Genomic DNA, 17,798 nt, shown 5'->3' on the forward strand with positions numbered 1-17,798 from the left:
GCCTACTGCCCGAAGACTGCTGGGATAGGCTCCAGCACGCCCGCGACCCTTGTGAGGAGAAGCGGATTGCATAATGGATAATGGATGGATAATTAAGTACTTATGGTTATCCTTACTACCTGCACTAGTGGAACCACTTCAACTGCTAATTATAATTATTATGATTTCATAATTATAGAATTATAATTTGAAGCTGTCTCATTCTTTGCATCAGATGACACTGCGGAAGCTTCTTGACCACCTCAAGTTGGTGGCGTCCCACCAGGAAGTGAACAAGATGACTTGTCAGAACCTGGCAGTGTGTTTTGGTCCTGTGTTGCTCAGCCAGCGTCAGGAGGCATCCTGTCACACTAACCGAGTCTTCATTGACTCCGAGGAACTAGCCAGTGCACTGCATTTCAAGAAGCACATTGAAGTATTGCACTACTTGCTACAGCTCTGGCCAGGTAATTATGTAATGGCTCTACGGCTCTATGGTTGTGTGTATAAATAATATTCTGTATTATAGCATACATATTTAGTGAACCCGTTAATCGTGTTGGATACATTCCAACCCCTCCCGCAATGAGTAAATTATATTTTTAAAATAAGAAAAAAAAACATTTTTAAACACATTGCACACATATTTGAACACCAAAACACAAATTACAAGCATAAAATCTATAGAAAATACTACATATTGCACTGTTTTTGTACATCCATGTGACTTTAATCTGTGAGTTTCCCTTAAATGTGTGACTGGGACTCTCGTCCACACAGTCGTCCAAATAATAATGATGATAATAATAATAATAATAATAATGTGTGTGTGTGTATATATGTATACATATATATATATATATATATATATATATATATATATATATATATATATATATATATATATATATATATAATATATATATATATGTGTGTATATGTATATATATATATATATATATATATATATATATATATATATATATATATATATATATATATATATATATATATATATATATATATATATATATATATATATATATATATATATGTGTGTGTGTGTGTGTGTGTGTATATATACCCATTGCCCATTTTACAAATGTTTAAATGTAAAAAAAATAAGGACATATATGTGTGTATGTGTGTGTGCATATATATATATAAATAGACAAAAGTCTGCTTGCTTAATCCAAATGTATGATGCAAAACACTGTAGACCAGCTAAAACTTCAAAGAACTGCTACTTTAACACACACAGAACATACAGTAATTAACTTGTACATTTAACCAGCTTTGAGTGCTGCTTCTTCTTCTCACCTCTTAATCACACTGCATCTACATCCAGTAGATATTAGTACAGCCCGGCGTGTTGCTGCACAATATGGTACTCCTACACGGAAGTCATGTAACCCTGAATTCGGCCTTGTATGTACTTTGCTGATTGCCGTGTGCAAATAACAGTGGTGTTTTAGCTCCATAAAGAGCTTTGAGTGCTGAGGTTATCCATGGCCATTTGATAGCAATCAGTTGCCGTCTGTTACTTCCTTACACATGAAACTGTCCACAAAGGGCTTTAACTCGGCAGATTGTGCCAGTACATCCCACTTTAAATCAAACGTAAGAGGCGTTGCCCCCGGCGTTGAGATAAATCACCAAGCAGGAGCGGAGGCCAGCACCACTGCGCGCAGCTGTTGTCTACCAGCTGCCACTGAGTGTGAAAAGCGAAAGCTAATTTATTTTTATTTTATAACCGCTAACATATTAATGAGTCTTTCCAGAGCTACTACTGCGATGTTGTACGTTTTAGTGAGTGGAGGCAATTACTGAAAAATAATCCAATATTATTTTAAATCATGTAAAGCAGTCATATGGAAAATTTGTGTTGGGAAAGTTCATTTTCCATGCAAACCACTTAAAAATTCAGTTCACAAATTTGATTTTAAAATAAACTTACCGTAGTTCAGTTCATAGTTCATAAATCTTAATGTTGAGTTCACTGTTTCAAAAATGAACTAATTCATAGTTCCTTTTTTTTTTTCACTATGTTGCTGCGAGCTCTTACTTGCCCTTGTTTCCACCCATTCAGTGCACACTGAACAACTTCTTGCCCTACAGTCTCAAAAACATGAGGGAAAACTTGTTGCTTCAATGTTTTTTCAAAGAGGAATTACAACAAAAACTACTCAAGGTGCTTAACACTTGGACTAACAAAACTACTAGATCTACCAGAGCCTTCATTTTGACGTGCGCTCTGTTGTGCTCTGACATTGATGTCATCGCCAAAAATGATATTGCTCACGGTTTGAGCAGCTAATAAATGTATTTTGTTCATTAAAATTCTGTTGTATCTTTTAAAGTTAATTACATAATATAAATGAATGAGAAACCGATGGTGGAGCTCCTACCTTTAATAATCCATCCATGAATTATCCGCACCGCTTACCCTCAGGAAGGTGACGGGCGGAAACAATACTAAAATATCAATATGGAGCACTTTATTTCTATAAATCTTTGTTTACAGGGCTTACATTTTCAAATGCCAGTGAGCACCACATTGGTGACACCTGCCCCACATTACATAGTTAAAGATCACAAGATTACAGGTTAACTTTACCAGCTGTGGTTGAAAATTTTGAATTTTCCTTTTAAAAGTAATAAGTAATTTACTACGCTACAAATTAGGGCTGCTCGATTTTGAAAAAAAATATTAAAATCGATTAGTTGGGTAATAATTGAAATCACAATTATTCAAACGGTCATTTATTTTTTGGTATAAAACAGGAAAATGTTTAAATCTAAAAAATATAAGGACAAATACATTTGTATGTAAATTCCTTTTGGACAAAACAAAATTGATAAAATTGATGAAAAATAGTGCCAATTATAAATTCAAGCATGATTTCCTTTTGTAAACAGTGCGTTGATATAAATGCATATTAATGATAGTTTTTTACTATTATGGCAATTTTGTAATCGTGGAGTCTAATAATCGTAATTCTAATTGAATTTCGATTGATTGCACAGTCCTACTACAGATGGCAATATTGTAAAGAAACATATTGCTTTCAAATGCAAGCACTAGTAATGTATTACATTTTAGAGGTAATTTCTAAGCGGAATCAACACTGTTTGTGGAGCAATACAATGTACAATACAACTTTATTTATATAGGGCATTTCATAACAGCTACAGCTGTAACAAAGAACTTTACATTACAACAACAAAATAGCAATAATATAACAAGTTAAAGCAATAAATTAAATGCCAAAGTACTATATACAATAGACACCGGAAAACAGCAGAAAACCGTCAGTCTCATGTCGGATCAAAAGCCAAAGAATAGTCGATTAAAGGACTACTGTACAACCTAGGGAAACAGTTGCTGACTATTAGGAAAAAAAATATTGTTTTGTCAAACAATATTCATGCATCATATACAATCATACATTACATCATATGCACTTGGGCTTTTTTTTCAAACTATTTGAAGATAATATCTCCAGTGAAAGTATGGTCCTTAATCAAATTGAAGCCATATGAAGTGAAATGATGCTGCAATAACCTTCCTCGTAAAAAGGATTAATAACACTAGTAGATATAACTGATAGCATTTTCAATCCAGCTTGTTTAAAAGCAAAGCAGCATCTCCCCTCTGTCCTTTTCTAACAGACGTATCTTTGCACTCAAATGAAAAACATTCCAGACCTGACCCTAGCTCCTAAAATCTCCCCCTAATGTTTCACAATCATTATGCGATCCTTTCAGCCACCGCTTCACACCTCTCAGACAGTTTGCATGCCTTTCCAAGGAGTACAAGGACATCCGATCACACGTTCCTGCGGGATGTGGAAAGGCGCCGGGGAATGTGTACGAAATTATTCCGCATGTTGTCAATGCAAACAGCCTTATTTGCCATTGGAACGTGTGAGGAGACTGAAGAATACTGTAGAACTAGACATGACAGAAAGAGGTGGATGATTATGTAGTGTGGGGACAAAAAGAACACAAGGACTTATTGCCTTTGGAGCTTCATTTTTGCACTCAGCTAATTCATCAATGATTGAATGAAAGTGCAGTGTCACCAAAGGGTAGGTAGCCACAAGGCATGCATGTAGCTTTTGCACTTGGTATCTATCGCAAGGACGTTTTACCCATGTTGAAGCCCTAACACTTGTCATTCCCCCCCACTCCCCCAATCCAGTACGGGATGGCTAGCGGGCACAACAATTATAGGTACACAAAGACAGAGACAGGTAACAACAGCACGCTGGTTGTGCTGGAGTGTTGGCTGGATTGTTTTCTGTAGCGCAGCAGTCACTTGATTCTTTTCCAATGTCTAACCTGATGGCAGGACATTTCATAGCCAGCACAGCAATAATAACAAACAGTAGAAAAGTGTTAGTCATGGAGTGCTGTGTTGTGTTTTCAGCATGCGTTCTTCTGAGCATTGCATGTTGTTGTATGGTGTACTAGTCTATTTTACTTTCAGGCAACCTGAAGCAAACTGTTAATTACCCTTTTGACTTCAGTCATGTTGACACAGTACAACAGATGATCTTAGCGAGGGGAAAACAATCCCCAAACCATCGTTTATTATTATTATTATTGTTACGGTCGTGTGCGAGCTGCTGGCTGTCCTCGCTGACTTTAGGCAAGTGGCAGGGTGGTCAGGGAAGTCAATTTTTAGTTGTTGTATGAAAAAAAACGTTATTTGACTTGATATTTGTTATTTGAGGTAATATCACTCCCAGAACTCTATGCTAATTTTCTATTAGCCTGTCTGTGGGATTTTACATTGACTGCTAGCATTAGCACAGGCGATGTTTCTAAAATGAAGCATGTCTAGTGTTTAAATATGCAATTTGTATAATTATTTTTGTTGTGTGTTTAGTTTTACAGTAAATTCCAAGTGGGGTGTCATTGAACAGTTTAAAACACACTTAAGGAGGGCAGAATAACATTCAGTATTCACAGCTTTCACAGTATTCAAACTTGCAAACACACGCTGCATGCTATCATCTGATATCATACATCAGAAGCCAAAATCAAATTGACGATTACATTTCGATTCATTGCCCAGCCCTAATATATATATATACGCACCACAGCCACAATTCAAGCAAAGTAAAATGACAGTGTCTTTTACAATGACTCAACCACAACAGAGCATTATTTTATATTTCTAAAGAGAGATTTTTTTTTATATGCCCAAACATTGTCCCAAATATATCTAATAAATTGCCTGGTGAGTGCACATTTGCATGGATCGATCCCTGTCTGATGGGTTGAGGTGATTTTTTTGGTCTTTGTCCTCTACAGTTGTGGAGCCTCATAATCAGCCCTCCTCCCCTGAAGGCCCGGACTCACTCATGGCCCCTCCCCTCCGGCGGAGGAAAGAGCGCCCGCAGGTGTTGAACCTCACTGAAGCGGAGATGGCGGGTGTTCTGCGACCCAAACCGGGACGCCTGGACAGCCCGAGCAACCGCTACGCGGGCGACTGGAGCGGCTGCGGCGACAGCTACTTCCCTTCCGAGATGCTTCTGCTCCCTCACAGCAAAGAGGACGCCGACTACGACGATGTGCCCTCCGAGGACACCGACGCAGACGAGGGGCTCGAAAAGCCCGAGGATGCGGAAGCCGCCGCGCAGGAGGTCCCGAGCCCTTTGCCGGGTCCTGCCGAGCAGGTGCAGACTCTGGGCGAGGACTCGGCGGCGGAGGAGCAGCAGCAGCAGCAGCAGCGAGACGATAACGATGAAGCGGATCAGGACGACAGCGACGCTTCCAGCAACAGGCGCTGGCCGCAGGAGGAAGAGGAGGAGAAGGAAAGTGTGTGTGAGCACATCCTGCCTCCGCGGCTGCAGAAGGAGCACGCGTTTCAGGCTTACATGAAGATCCAGGACATCAGCCCCGTGCTGAGCAACAGGGTGAACCTGAGAGACCTTCAGGAGAGCATCGACACTCTCATAGGCAACCTAGAACGAGAACTCAATAAGAACAAGCTCAACGTGGGGTACTAACTCCTCCCACAAGCACACGAGGGGAGCTCTCGACTATTTGAGGTCGGTGACATGACATCATCGAAATTGGGACAAATGTGTGAAATCATTTGAAATGATCACATTTAACAGGGCACTTCTTTCCCACAGACATTCCTTCATGTTTTTCTCGTACTCTCGCCGTGTCCTTCGTCTCGATGTTGTCCTTTAGGCTCCAGTTTCATGTTCCACGTCGTTGCTTTTCTTCTTACGGGAAGAACCCATTGACCCCTCAGGGGTTTAAAAGGTGCCTTAATTGTGTGAAGGTGGTTCACCACATGTAACATCCACCCCGAAACGGCCTGCGTCCCCTCTCTGAAGACTTGGATGCTTTTCCACTACGTTTGAAATAATAAGCTGTTCAATATTGTATTTCTGTGTCTGACTCCATAAATGAACAAAGTAGTACAGAATACGCAGTTGCTGACAGGATTTAGCGCACACATCCCGTTTATAAAATGGATTACTTTCAAACTCAAACATCTCTGTGCTTCCACAGATATTTTTTTTTTTCCTGGCAGGCTTCTGAAGCAACATTTGTCATGGAGCACTTCCACATCTTCTCAACAGTAGGAAAGAATTTCAGAAGCATTAGAACTTTCATGAAGTATTTATTTCCAACCAAAATAGGCAATTGGGTTATTAAAAATTTGCTGAACAAACAAATAACCAGAAAAGAAAACCCTGCGTCATCGTTTTACCCATTGAAGAAATGTGTTCAAGGCCACTATTAGTGAGCAGACCTTACGTGTTCCTTATGTTTGATAGGAAAACCCAAAAGATTTGACCTTTGGCATTTTCAGCACACACGTTTCGAGTGCTAAGCTTACCAATTATGAAGTGATAGGATCCATTCATCAAAAATATCACTTTCCTAAATTAAGGCTGTTAACAACATCGGTGAATCAAATCCATTCATTTGTTATCCCAAATGTGAATATATTTCCCCAAAATGCGCCCCTCCCTAAGTGTGTTGTACAAAGTGTATGAGACCTCATCACGTGTATTATTGCCTTTTCAAAGATGACGGAAGTTCTCTGTTCTCCAACCAAGGCTACGCTGAGATTTTCAACTGCAATTTAAAGCACTCCGATCTGTATGACGCTAATGCACTTAAAAAGCAATCTGTGGTTTTATTTGTCATGACGGTTCATTCAATTACAGTACAGTACTCTAAAATGGGTGTATACTAAAGAGAGAGCAGCATCTCTTCTGGTTGAATATAAACACATACTGTACGAGTTCAGTACATAATATAATAATCTATTTAAAAAAATAATCTCATGCAGCATACAATTGATACAAAGTAGGAAATGAACAAAGTGTTAAGGTGATACTGTGTTCACGATGGCGTTTTTGCAAAACCACCTCTTTTTTACATCTTAAAGTGGAAGTCAACCCAAACATATCTTTTTCAAGAATATGTTCTATGCAAGCCCACTCGTTGAAAGAAGGCATTCTGACATATTGCATTTGTGGAATATGAGTTCAGCAGCAAAATGCACCCGTTTTTAACCATCTCTGGGTGCGGCCATTTTCTCACTTCTGTCGACTGAAAATGACATCACAACTACTCAGGGCTCAGGTAACGACCAATCACGACTGACCTGTTTTCTGAAGCTGAGCCTTGATTGGTCGTTACCTGAGCCCTGAGCAGTTGTGATGTCATTTTCAGTCGACAGAAATGACAAAATGGCCGGCCCCTGAGATGGCTAAAAACTGGTGGATTTTTCTGCTTAACTCATATTCCACAAACGCAATATTAATCAGAATGCGTGTTTCAACTAGTTGGCCTCCTGGGAACATATTCTGGAAAAAAATGTGTTTGGGCTGATTTTCTTTTTAAGTGGAAATATATGTAAGTATGGATGATGTAGAAAATGCTTACATTTGCTACAAAATAAGCAGTGTTGCTAAAATTTCAATCCAGAGCGATGTTGTATTAGACAAGCACTCCCTCCGTGCCACATGGGGGCAGTTTGTTTATAATGGTTGCAAAATATCAGTTTTTTTTTCTCGGCATGAACTTCGGGGGAAAATGTCTTGTTTATCAGATGATGCTGATAAATTCAATGTCATCACATCATCATCTCTGAATTCTTATCGCACTCAAGATCAAAGCGATCTTACCATACATGGCCAGGCAGCGCTTGTTTGATCACTCATCCCTTCCACTAATCTGTAAATTTAAAAAAAACAACAACAACAAAAAAGATTAAGACATTTATAAAAAATTAAAATTAAGTCCCGCTTTAGAGTCATTATTTATTTAGTCCAATTCACCACCTGATTTTGTTGTGGCCGTAGTAGTCTTTGCTAACAATTGTCAGCATCCAAGTCTCTGTAACAGGAGGTAATTATGTATATCGAGATATATAATATCTGGCAAACTATTCTTTTAGCAGTCGTGCTTCGTCTTCTCTCAGCTTTCTGGCAAAACAGTGAAAGAAACGCAGCTAAATGTGAAACAACAACTCAGCTGCCAAAGTAGACAATGGATGTTTTCAGAAATCCAGTGATGAATCGAGAACACAGTAGTCAGTATTTAACCTATACGGATATGTATATAATAATATAAATGTATTTAGAGTATATTATTTTTTTGGTGTATGCCCATGGTGTATTTAAATGCTTGTGACCTCAAAAGTGTTGACTTCTAGAAGTAGTTGCTTTCCTCCCCTTCAGGCTACCTGTACACATCTTAATGTGCTGGACTTATGGTACGTACAACTTAAGCTGTACAATGTATGATAAATCGGTTATTTTTGTTATCGTGTGTATATAGTAGATGTTGTCTCTGGTGGACTGAGCTGTGTTCAGCAATTCTAAGCATTGTAATATTTTTTAAGGTACTCAACGTTGCATGGTCAAAAGCTTTACTGACAAAATAAGGCCATTTCTCATCTGCCTTTGTATTCAGTATTTATGTGTAAAAAGACAATTGTTTTTCTAATGTAAGCTTATTTGTTTGTCACTATGTTTCCACCGCAGAGATGACTGCATTGCTTCATTTTTTTCTCCAGAGGACTGCCCACAGTACGTAAATAGTCATCGTGAGTTTATTCAAACTAATTGTGCACACTTGTAATTTCACTCACATGACTATCCAGTACAACTGCTCTTGCACAATTCTGCCTTTAACAATGACAGCAATACTTGATTCATGATCATTGAATGAATGTCCTAAATAATTGATGGCAATATGATATCTTATTGTAATAGTGGGTGCTGGCCTGATTGTATTCCTAGGCAAGTGCAAAAATCACTAAATTCAATATCATTGCAGTCGGTGAAACTCAAGACTGCTTTCGGTGTTGACATCTGCTGGCTCCATTCTCAAATTAGCATACGGTAGAAGTGTATGTGTAATAATGCTGTATTTTCAAATCATCATGTCCTCTGGAGAGAAAATGCTACAAGAAAAGCATCCCCAAGTGAAATAAAATATTACTTTGCCTTGATCCTGAGTCATGTATGATCATAATAAAGTATATTATTTTATGTATGGTGTGCTAAATCTGTTTGTCATTGTTGCATGTAAATTTAAGAAAAAAAATCTATTTAGGACCTTATCAAGGTTAATTTTGTTTTCCTCATCTCTTTACAGATAAAGCATTATCGCACAGCCTTGTATGTGGAGATAAACAAGTCATGGAATTGCCCTTGCCGAATTTCCCCAAATTGTTTTATAGCTTCAGGGACATTCCCAGGATTCAGCTGTATTTAAGCATCCGGTATCATTCACTTATGGAAGACTGCGCCTCTTAAACTAGTTCAGACATTTGTAGACATTCATATGTATATCACCGAAACGTTTTAAACAATTGATAAAGCTACAGTTAGCAGTATTTCAGTCATATACATGACTGCAGTACTAGTTACTAGTTAGTTGTACAAAAAAGTTAAATCAGCCAGTATGGCTGAAGACGTATGCTGTGAGGTGTTATAATCTCTCATGGCTGTTAGCCTGTTAGCATGACAAATTAGACGCCTGAGGCTTCTTAGCACTATAATGGTTTTTAACCTCGTATAAGTGTCTGTTGACAGCTCATATCTCTTGTGAATGCCTGCAGTTTTACAGAACAGGATGTACTCACCTGTCCACAACAACATATTTTATAATATATTGCGGGAATTTGTACAGCCCCGGGAGCCAATTATGTGACTATATCTTAAAATGTACAGAATTTGAAATATGGACAAGGATAATCCTAGCGGGATGGGAAAAATCAATCCATTCAAACTATATTGTCTATTTTTATTTGTTTTTTAAATTTACCTGTAGCCTACATCAGGAGGTTTTAGAGTGGAACCTCCAAAGTTTCAAATAATTCTATCCGTGAAATGAGACACGAGATACAAAGGAGAGCAGATGCATAATGGGTATTGAATTAATCAGTTCAGGTCAAGTCATCACCATAATCAGTCTTTCATTTGCTACTTGGAACGGTTACGAGAAGGAAAAAAAAAATTCGAAACAGTTTAGAAAAATTGGTATGTTGTGTAGAATGAACACATTTTAATACATTAAATTTTAATACAATTAAATTACAAAATAATAAAACTCACAAAATGTGCCTAATGCATAGAGCTGTCAAGTGTAATGTGCAACATTCTAACAATAAAACATTGTACCTGTGTGTGTTATGTATGTGACAACATTGCAACTAGGAAGTCAGTTTATTTCACCTTACCTAAGGATATTCGAGATGTGTCAGAAAGGTTCCAGGACTGGTGTCACAAAAAAATTATTTTATCCAAAGGTGGGCATTTTGCAAAATTTTTCTGTCTGTCAAAAGTCCATTGCTCCATCAGTCTGTCCCCCGCCCAAAACATCAGCAAAACGAGGGTCCGTCATTGACGGACGCAGTTACTGAAGATTACTCTGACGGACGAAAGTCCACTTCCGTCAGTGCTTAGTCCGTCATTCTGACAGAATACCCACCTCTGATTATTTCAAATACAAACTACATGTTCCCGTTTCAAAGTGAAAGGCTAAGGCCCTCATCGGAAAGTCAAATCGCCTAACCCATATGCCACCTTTCCTTAACCTTTGTTGAATTACGTCATCAGGTCACAGAGCGATGAAAAGGCGCTTCCTTTCAAACATAACAAGCAGCACTGTTTCAAACAAATTCAACTCCACTTTTTATCACTGAAGTCATCGTGTAACGGCGAGTTTTGCTGACATTTAAATCTGGCTTAATAACATGAAAGAAAGGTCTTTTAAAATAATTGACAGATTCTACCCATGTAAAGCGTTTCTAGCGTTTTTTCTTGGAACATACCATAGGCTATATTGTACTGTTTGGCTTTATTGACTATCCACTTACTGTATCGTATTATTGGCTAAAAGGCACATACCAATGTGGATGTATTGATTGAAAAACTCTCATTAACATTTCTGAAAATGAAGTCAAAAAATATATTAGGACCATTAGACACTCCCATGAATGCAAAAGGCATTAAAACCTTGCATCGATGTACTCTTTATGTATTTTCATAATACGAGAAAATACAAGAATGCATTGCGATTCTTTGATGTGAAATGAACTAATGGATATTTTTTTAATTGTCCACCCATGGGAATTTGTGAGGCACTGTTGCATTTTGGTTTCCACATTTTCTTTTTGGCAAAAAACAACAACAACTGGTGACTGGTGAGGTCGCTCGCTCAGCCGCATTGAAAGCTGGTTTTCATCAGAGGAGCGAAGTACAGTAGGTAATAACAGTACTGTTTGATTAATCATGGTCTGAATTTGATATTGATTGCCAGTCAAAGTAAACTGGACGGAATCTTGGGTTGTTTCTAAATTGGGAGAGAGTGGAGATATGGTCTCTTGAGGTAAACATCCTTGAAAGCCACCTGCACGTGAAACCAGATCCTCTCCTCCTCTTCCTCCCTTCTCTGTTCCCTTAATCTCTATTGACCTTTAAATTGCTATCACGGCTGCAAGTCAAGCAGCCAACCGCACAAACACACGGCCATTGTTTGGAACTTTCGCCACCACTCACTTACAGTAATGTCCTAAAGAGGAAAGAGCAACGTTTGGTTGGCACACATGTTGAGTGATGAGATGCGAAAACATTCAATATGGAACCCAAATGTCATTTTGGTGCTCCGGGTTTCAGATGTTATTATTGTTCCAGAAGTAAAGCTAAGGAAATTTCATACCTGTCAAGTAGTACATCAGACAAATCCAAAGTCCGGCCTGGGGGCCAATTGCGGCCTGCGGTAAAAAACAGCCTCTGTCATAAAATTAACCATGTCTGGCCCGTGGCCCCATTGACAAGTATATATATTATTATTATTTACACACAAGTGGGCAGCAGCACGCTGTCCATCCCCATAACTAATATTCCATCCATCCTTTACCCGAGCTGGACACTGGTTGGCTGATAGGCTCCTATTGTAGGTGGGAAGGCAAGTTCAGGAGCAGAGATGTGAAAATGGAGGAGCATGTGAGAGTTGTAGGTCAGATGAATGGTACATTTTAAAAGACGCCCTGACGGCGCTATTGATAAAGAGAGAGTGATATGCCTTCTTTGTAAGAAGAACTTTGCTTACCAAAGAAGCAGTTCAACCACATAAATGCAAAGCAACCAGCCGACTAAAGCCACAGCTAATGAAAGCGATGAAGACGCTAATGTAGCGAGCCATTGGAAAACTCTTCGCCAAACTAAACTCGATAACAGCCCACAGAAACAAGAAAAAATAACAGTTGAAGCAAAGGAACGACAAAATTTGTGGACAAATGGATATTGTGCTCAGAACTCATGGGACAACACTTGATCGGGGAAATGGACAATGAACTAAAGCATACTGCAAAGGCAGCCAAAGAGGGGCTGCCCCGTTGAAAAAAATTGAATGTTATGCAACGGAAGTCACCTGACCTGAATCCGATTGAGCATGCATTTCACTTGCTAAAGACAAAACTGAAGCGAAAACCCCCCAAGAACAAGATGAGTTTGAAGACATTTGCCGCAGAGGTCTGGCAGAATATCACCAGGGACAAAATCCAGTCTAGTGATGTTCCAGACTTCAGGCTGTCATTGACTGCAAAGGTTTCATTAAATATTAAAAAGTCAAAGTTTGATTTATGATTTTTCTCATTAGTTTTGGTCCCTCAAAAAGTGGGAGGCATGTAAAGAAATTATTGTAATTCTTACACCTGATTTGGCTGTAAATACCCTCAAATTAAAGCACAACGTGTTTGTTTAAGATCAAATCCATCGTGTGGCATTTTGCACCAAAAAGATGAGAAATGTGTTGGTATTCGTGGATCTTACTGTAATTGTGCATGTCGAATTTGAACACTTAAGACTCATACTACAAAAAAATATATATGTACGAAATACAGTACAGGAAGAGGTACATTGGTATTTTTTTCCAAAGCCCATTACTCACTCAGCTCATATAAACGGAAAGAGCTGGGACACATTAATTGCCGGGAGCCTTTATTCAATGACCCCGCACGAATTCCATGCATGCAGTGTCCTTCAATAGGCAAGCTATTAAAGACTTTTTACAAAGATAAAAAGCTCTCTGATGTGTCTTTGAGGGTCTTTTGTTTCCCACCCTCCAGCCTGCTGTACTTGGCAGCTCTTCTGAGGGCTTCAGCACACATCTCTTGACACGCTGTGGACAGATCAGCCTGTTGTGGGCCGCCACCACGATAAGAGCGAGAGTGTGCAGGAGGGGAGAAGATGAGCACAGAGCAAGGAGGTGAAAGTGAAGAATAGAGGGAGGGAGAACAGAGGAGCGGCGGCTCAGATCCTCGGGAACACACTACTCCCACCTGCTGCCTCCTTTGGCCTGTCACTCAGAACTGTTTCATTTTTAATGAAAGGCTAATCCCTCACAGAGGTAAGCTGCCCATCAAGCCTGCGCCATCCCGCAAGAGAGCAATGTCCTTTCCAAGCTGAGGGCAGGTCGAGGGTTTGCTTTGCTTGAAAGATGAGAAAAATGTGAAATGTGAGCCTAAAAAGAGGCCGCAGCCGAAGATCGGGCCTCATGTTTGATACATTCACAGGTGGCTTTTTCTGTGCTCAGCCCAAAGAAAAAAAAAATAGGAGCCATCCAAGAAGCAGCCTATAAGGCAATATGAAGCTTGTTCACCAGGGAGGACATGGAGACTGCTGCTGGTTGTTTGTTATCATCTGTCACCTGTCAGCAGCGGACCGTAGTTTGCCTGCTGCTTCATGTGCTTAACTCATATTGACAACATACCATTGTCAAGATACAATGGAACCTCCAAAGGTGAATGCCTTTTCAACCCTAACAGACAGTTCCTTTTTCATGAATGTTTCATGGAAATTCACTTGAAAATATGCCATGTTACAAGCCAAAAATGCTCAAGAATATCCACACAAATACTGTAACTGCCAATATCAAATTAGGAAATCACGCATCTTTTGAAATGTATTAAGAGCCTGTCTGAAATACATGGATAATTAGTCCTCATTTAAGAAGTCAACCCAAACATGTTTTTTTTCAAGAATATCTTCTATGCAAGCCCACCAGTTGAAACAAGGCATTCTGATAAATACTGCATTTGTGGAATAAGAGTTAATCCACTCGTTTTTAGCCATCTCTGGGGGCGGCCATTTTGTCACTTGTGTCTGAAAATGATATCACAACTACTCAGGGCTCAGGTAACGACCAATCACGGCTCAGCTTTAGTAAACAGGCGTGCTGTGATTTGTCGTTCCCTGAGCCCTGGGTAGTTGTGATGTCATTTTCAGTCGACTGAAATGACAAAATGGCCGCACCCTGAAATGGCTAAAAACAGGTGGATATTGCTGCTTAACTCATATTCCACAAACACAATATTAATCAGAATCCACTAGTGTTTCAACTAGTGGGCCTGCTGGGAACATATTCTTGAAAAAAAAATGTTTGGGTTGATTTCCTCTTTAAGCATTATTTCAGAGAAGAATGTGTATTTTACGCAACTCATTTGAAAAAAAAAAACAAAAAAAAACCATCCATTATTAATACCGTTGGGCATCCAGAATCATGTGGAACCGGAACTGACAAACCGGTTCTCCCGGAATCGTTCAGATTTGAAAACGTCTGTGCTTAATTTCAATGCCTAGTTTGCCGCACTGAAGAACAAACAAAAAACAACCATAGATAAGATACTATAATCTATGGGTGTCACTTATCTGAATAAGATACTGGCACTCTCATATTGTTATTTGTAATCTCTGTTGAAGACAATTCAAAGTACTGGAAACAGTATCTGAAATCCCGCAGCGGCCATGGTAACGCATCCAGATGGTACATGTTGTGGAAATGCTGGGAAAACGGCAAGAATCCATAACTGTTGAAGGCTTTTAAATTAAAAAATGAAAAGGAGTCAAGTGGACACATTCCAAAGCAGTGCCCTGGTCACCTGTTCTCCTATGGGGTCAAAGGTCAACTAATGAACCCTTCCACCCAGCTCTCAGAAGGTTTAAAGAACATGGCTCTCTGATTTATAATCATTGTTTATTGCAGGGATCATTTTTGTAACTGCACTGCTGCTTGGCGACCAGGGAAGGATGTTGATGGAATTCTTTCTCACACGTTCCTGTTCTTCTGTTTTTGTTTTTTTCCTAATTTGCTATACTTTAACATTTTTGGTCAAGGTCATCTCAGGAACATACAAAAATAAATCTTTTGGATTTCAATTTATTGCTCATGACCTCTCCAGGTGATGCTAACTAAAGTGGAAATTCATGAAAAAAAACACAAGTCGATAATTCGACAAGTTGGAACATCAGTGCGACAGCAACTCTAGCCTTCAACACAAAGAGGAAAGGCCAGTGAGTCTTGGGTGTTCAACTTCACACCTCGGTCATGGCTTCACACTATCACCCAACACACTGGCAGCTTTCTGTCGTTTATGACTCTGATCCTGTGTAGGAAGCTGACAGTTTGCAGGTTAACTTCAATACGCCATTCCGTAACTGTAGATTTTCCCACTAAAAAGTGACCTTGTACAAGCCAGGAAAAAAAGCTTTTGGACACTATTGCAGTCCTACTACTCTTAACCCATTAAGGACTGGAGCGCATAACCACGTTTCTACCACTAGAGCCGGGAGCGCTGTTGCGTCCTTCTACTCTTTAAAGCCGTGACAGCGTATACATCATTTTCTATTTATTATTTAATTCTCGGTGTCTTAACCAATGAAATGCATCAGAATATACACGTGACTCTGTCGTACGCCCGCGGGGGATGTTCCGGAATTCTTTCGAGTGATAATGGTAGACCCCACGATCGTGGGAGCTCTTAAATGAGTAACGGCAGTGATATAGACGACACGCTTGTGAATTTCTGGGAATACTTCAGGTTTTCAAGGGTAATTCCAAACACGACCTTAGGTTTTGGGGAGCTGTTGAGCCAGGCGCTTTAGGCCTTATGGGTTAATGTGAGTTTGCTGACAGTACTCCGCCTCCTTCTATGTAGTGTATATAGTGGCCCCTCACTTTTTGCATGCGATACATTCCAAGTCCCCCTGCATTAGGTGGATTTCTGCAAAGGGGACGTTGAGTGTAAAAAAGTTGTTTTCGTCCTTGTCCCTCCGTCCTTATTCATAAAGATTAACATCCTCCGACCCCGTCCCTCCTCGTCCTTTTAAAGCTCTTACGTCCTTACATTCGGTTGGTCCGCCCCCACTACGCCTGTGAGAACAATACTGCAGGGAGGGAACGCACATCAAAAAGAGCACTCCAGTGTTGTGTAGGCTTAGCAAACAGTCTTGCTTTTTAAAAGAACCAAACACAACACGTCAGCCAGGACTTGACCCGGTTAGGGGCGATTACAGGGACAGACAAAAACCTACCCCCGCCCTTGCTTAGTCCGTCATTTTTAAAAGAGTTTCGTCCTCCATCCAACTGTCCACAAAATGGAACAGACGAACCGTTCCGTCCCTGGGATGGAATGCCCAGCTCTGATCTTAACCATATATCATGTTTGACTGGTTCCACTGGTTCAAAGTCCACAAGCGCATCATCTTTTTCACTGCTGTTACTTATTTCAGAGCTGCCGTGATCGTCTGCGTCCGCCATTATTGGCCGAAAAAAATCCGGACATCCTCCAAGGGGGTCACAATACCATCACATGTATATTCTGATGCATTTCATTGGCTAAGAGACCGAGAATTGGATTTAAAAACACAAAATGACACACGCTCTCCCGCCTTTAAAAGTAGAATGACGCAACAGTGCTCCCGGCTTTAGTGGTAGAAATGTGGTTATGCGCTCCTGGCTTTAATGGGTTAAGGACGAAGAAGAAGCACTTTCTCTGGAAGTAGTCATGGCAACTTACTTTTGCTTTTTACAACGACAAGGATTTAAAAGGCACAATAATCCGCCAGGATTGTAGCTTTGGCTTCAATGTGACGCGGGATTCTAGTTAAAGGGGAAATCACCCCAAACATATTTTATTCAAGAATATGTTCTATGCAGGCCCACTAGTTGAAACACAGCATTCTGATTAATATTATGTTTGTGGAATATGAGATAAGCAGCAAAATGCACCCATTTTTAGCCATCTCAGGGGGTGGCCATTTTGCTCGGGTAACGACCAATCACGGCTCAGCTTCAGAAAACAGGTGAGTCGTGTGTGATTGGTCATTATCTGAGCCCTGAGCAACTGTGATGTCTTTTTCAGTCGACAGAAGTGACAAAATGGCCGCCCCCCGAGATGGCTAAAATAAATGCATTATTAATCAGAGTGCCTTGTTTCAATTAGTGGACTTGCATAGAAAAATATTCTTGATAAAAAAAATATG

The 17,798-nt window shown here is 39.8% G+C and overlaps 1 protein-coding gene across 2 annotated transcripts in view; it reads left to right on the plus strand.

The window, feature by feature from the left end:
• syde2 (synapse defective 1, Rho GTPase, homolog 2 (C. elegans)) overlaps window positions 1-7,568 on the plus strand; it is a 49,275-nt gene extending 41,707 nt beyond the window's left edge. For both annotated transcript variants that reach the window (XM_086047330.1, XM_086047331.1), the window contains exons 7-8: window positions 215-446; window positions 5,302-7,568. In XM_086047330.1, coding sequence (XP_085903456.1) covers window positions 215-446; window positions 5,302-5,999 — 930 coding nt within the window. In that variant the 3' untranslated portion in view covers window positions 6,000-7,568. The remainder of the gene's footprint in view (window positions 1-214; window positions 447-5,301) is intronic.
• Window positions 7,569-17,798: the final 10,230 nt, after the last annotated feature.

The sequence above is a fragment of the Filicampus tigris genome, chromosome 12 (assembly GCF_054856515.1).
Source record: "Filicampus tigris isolate MCC_2025a chromosome 12, RoL_Ftig_1.0, whole genome shotgun sequence".
NCBI classification, from domain to species: domain Eukaryota; kingdom Metazoa; phylum Chordata; class Actinopteri; order Syngnathiformes; family Syngnathidae; genus Filicampus; species Filicampus tigris.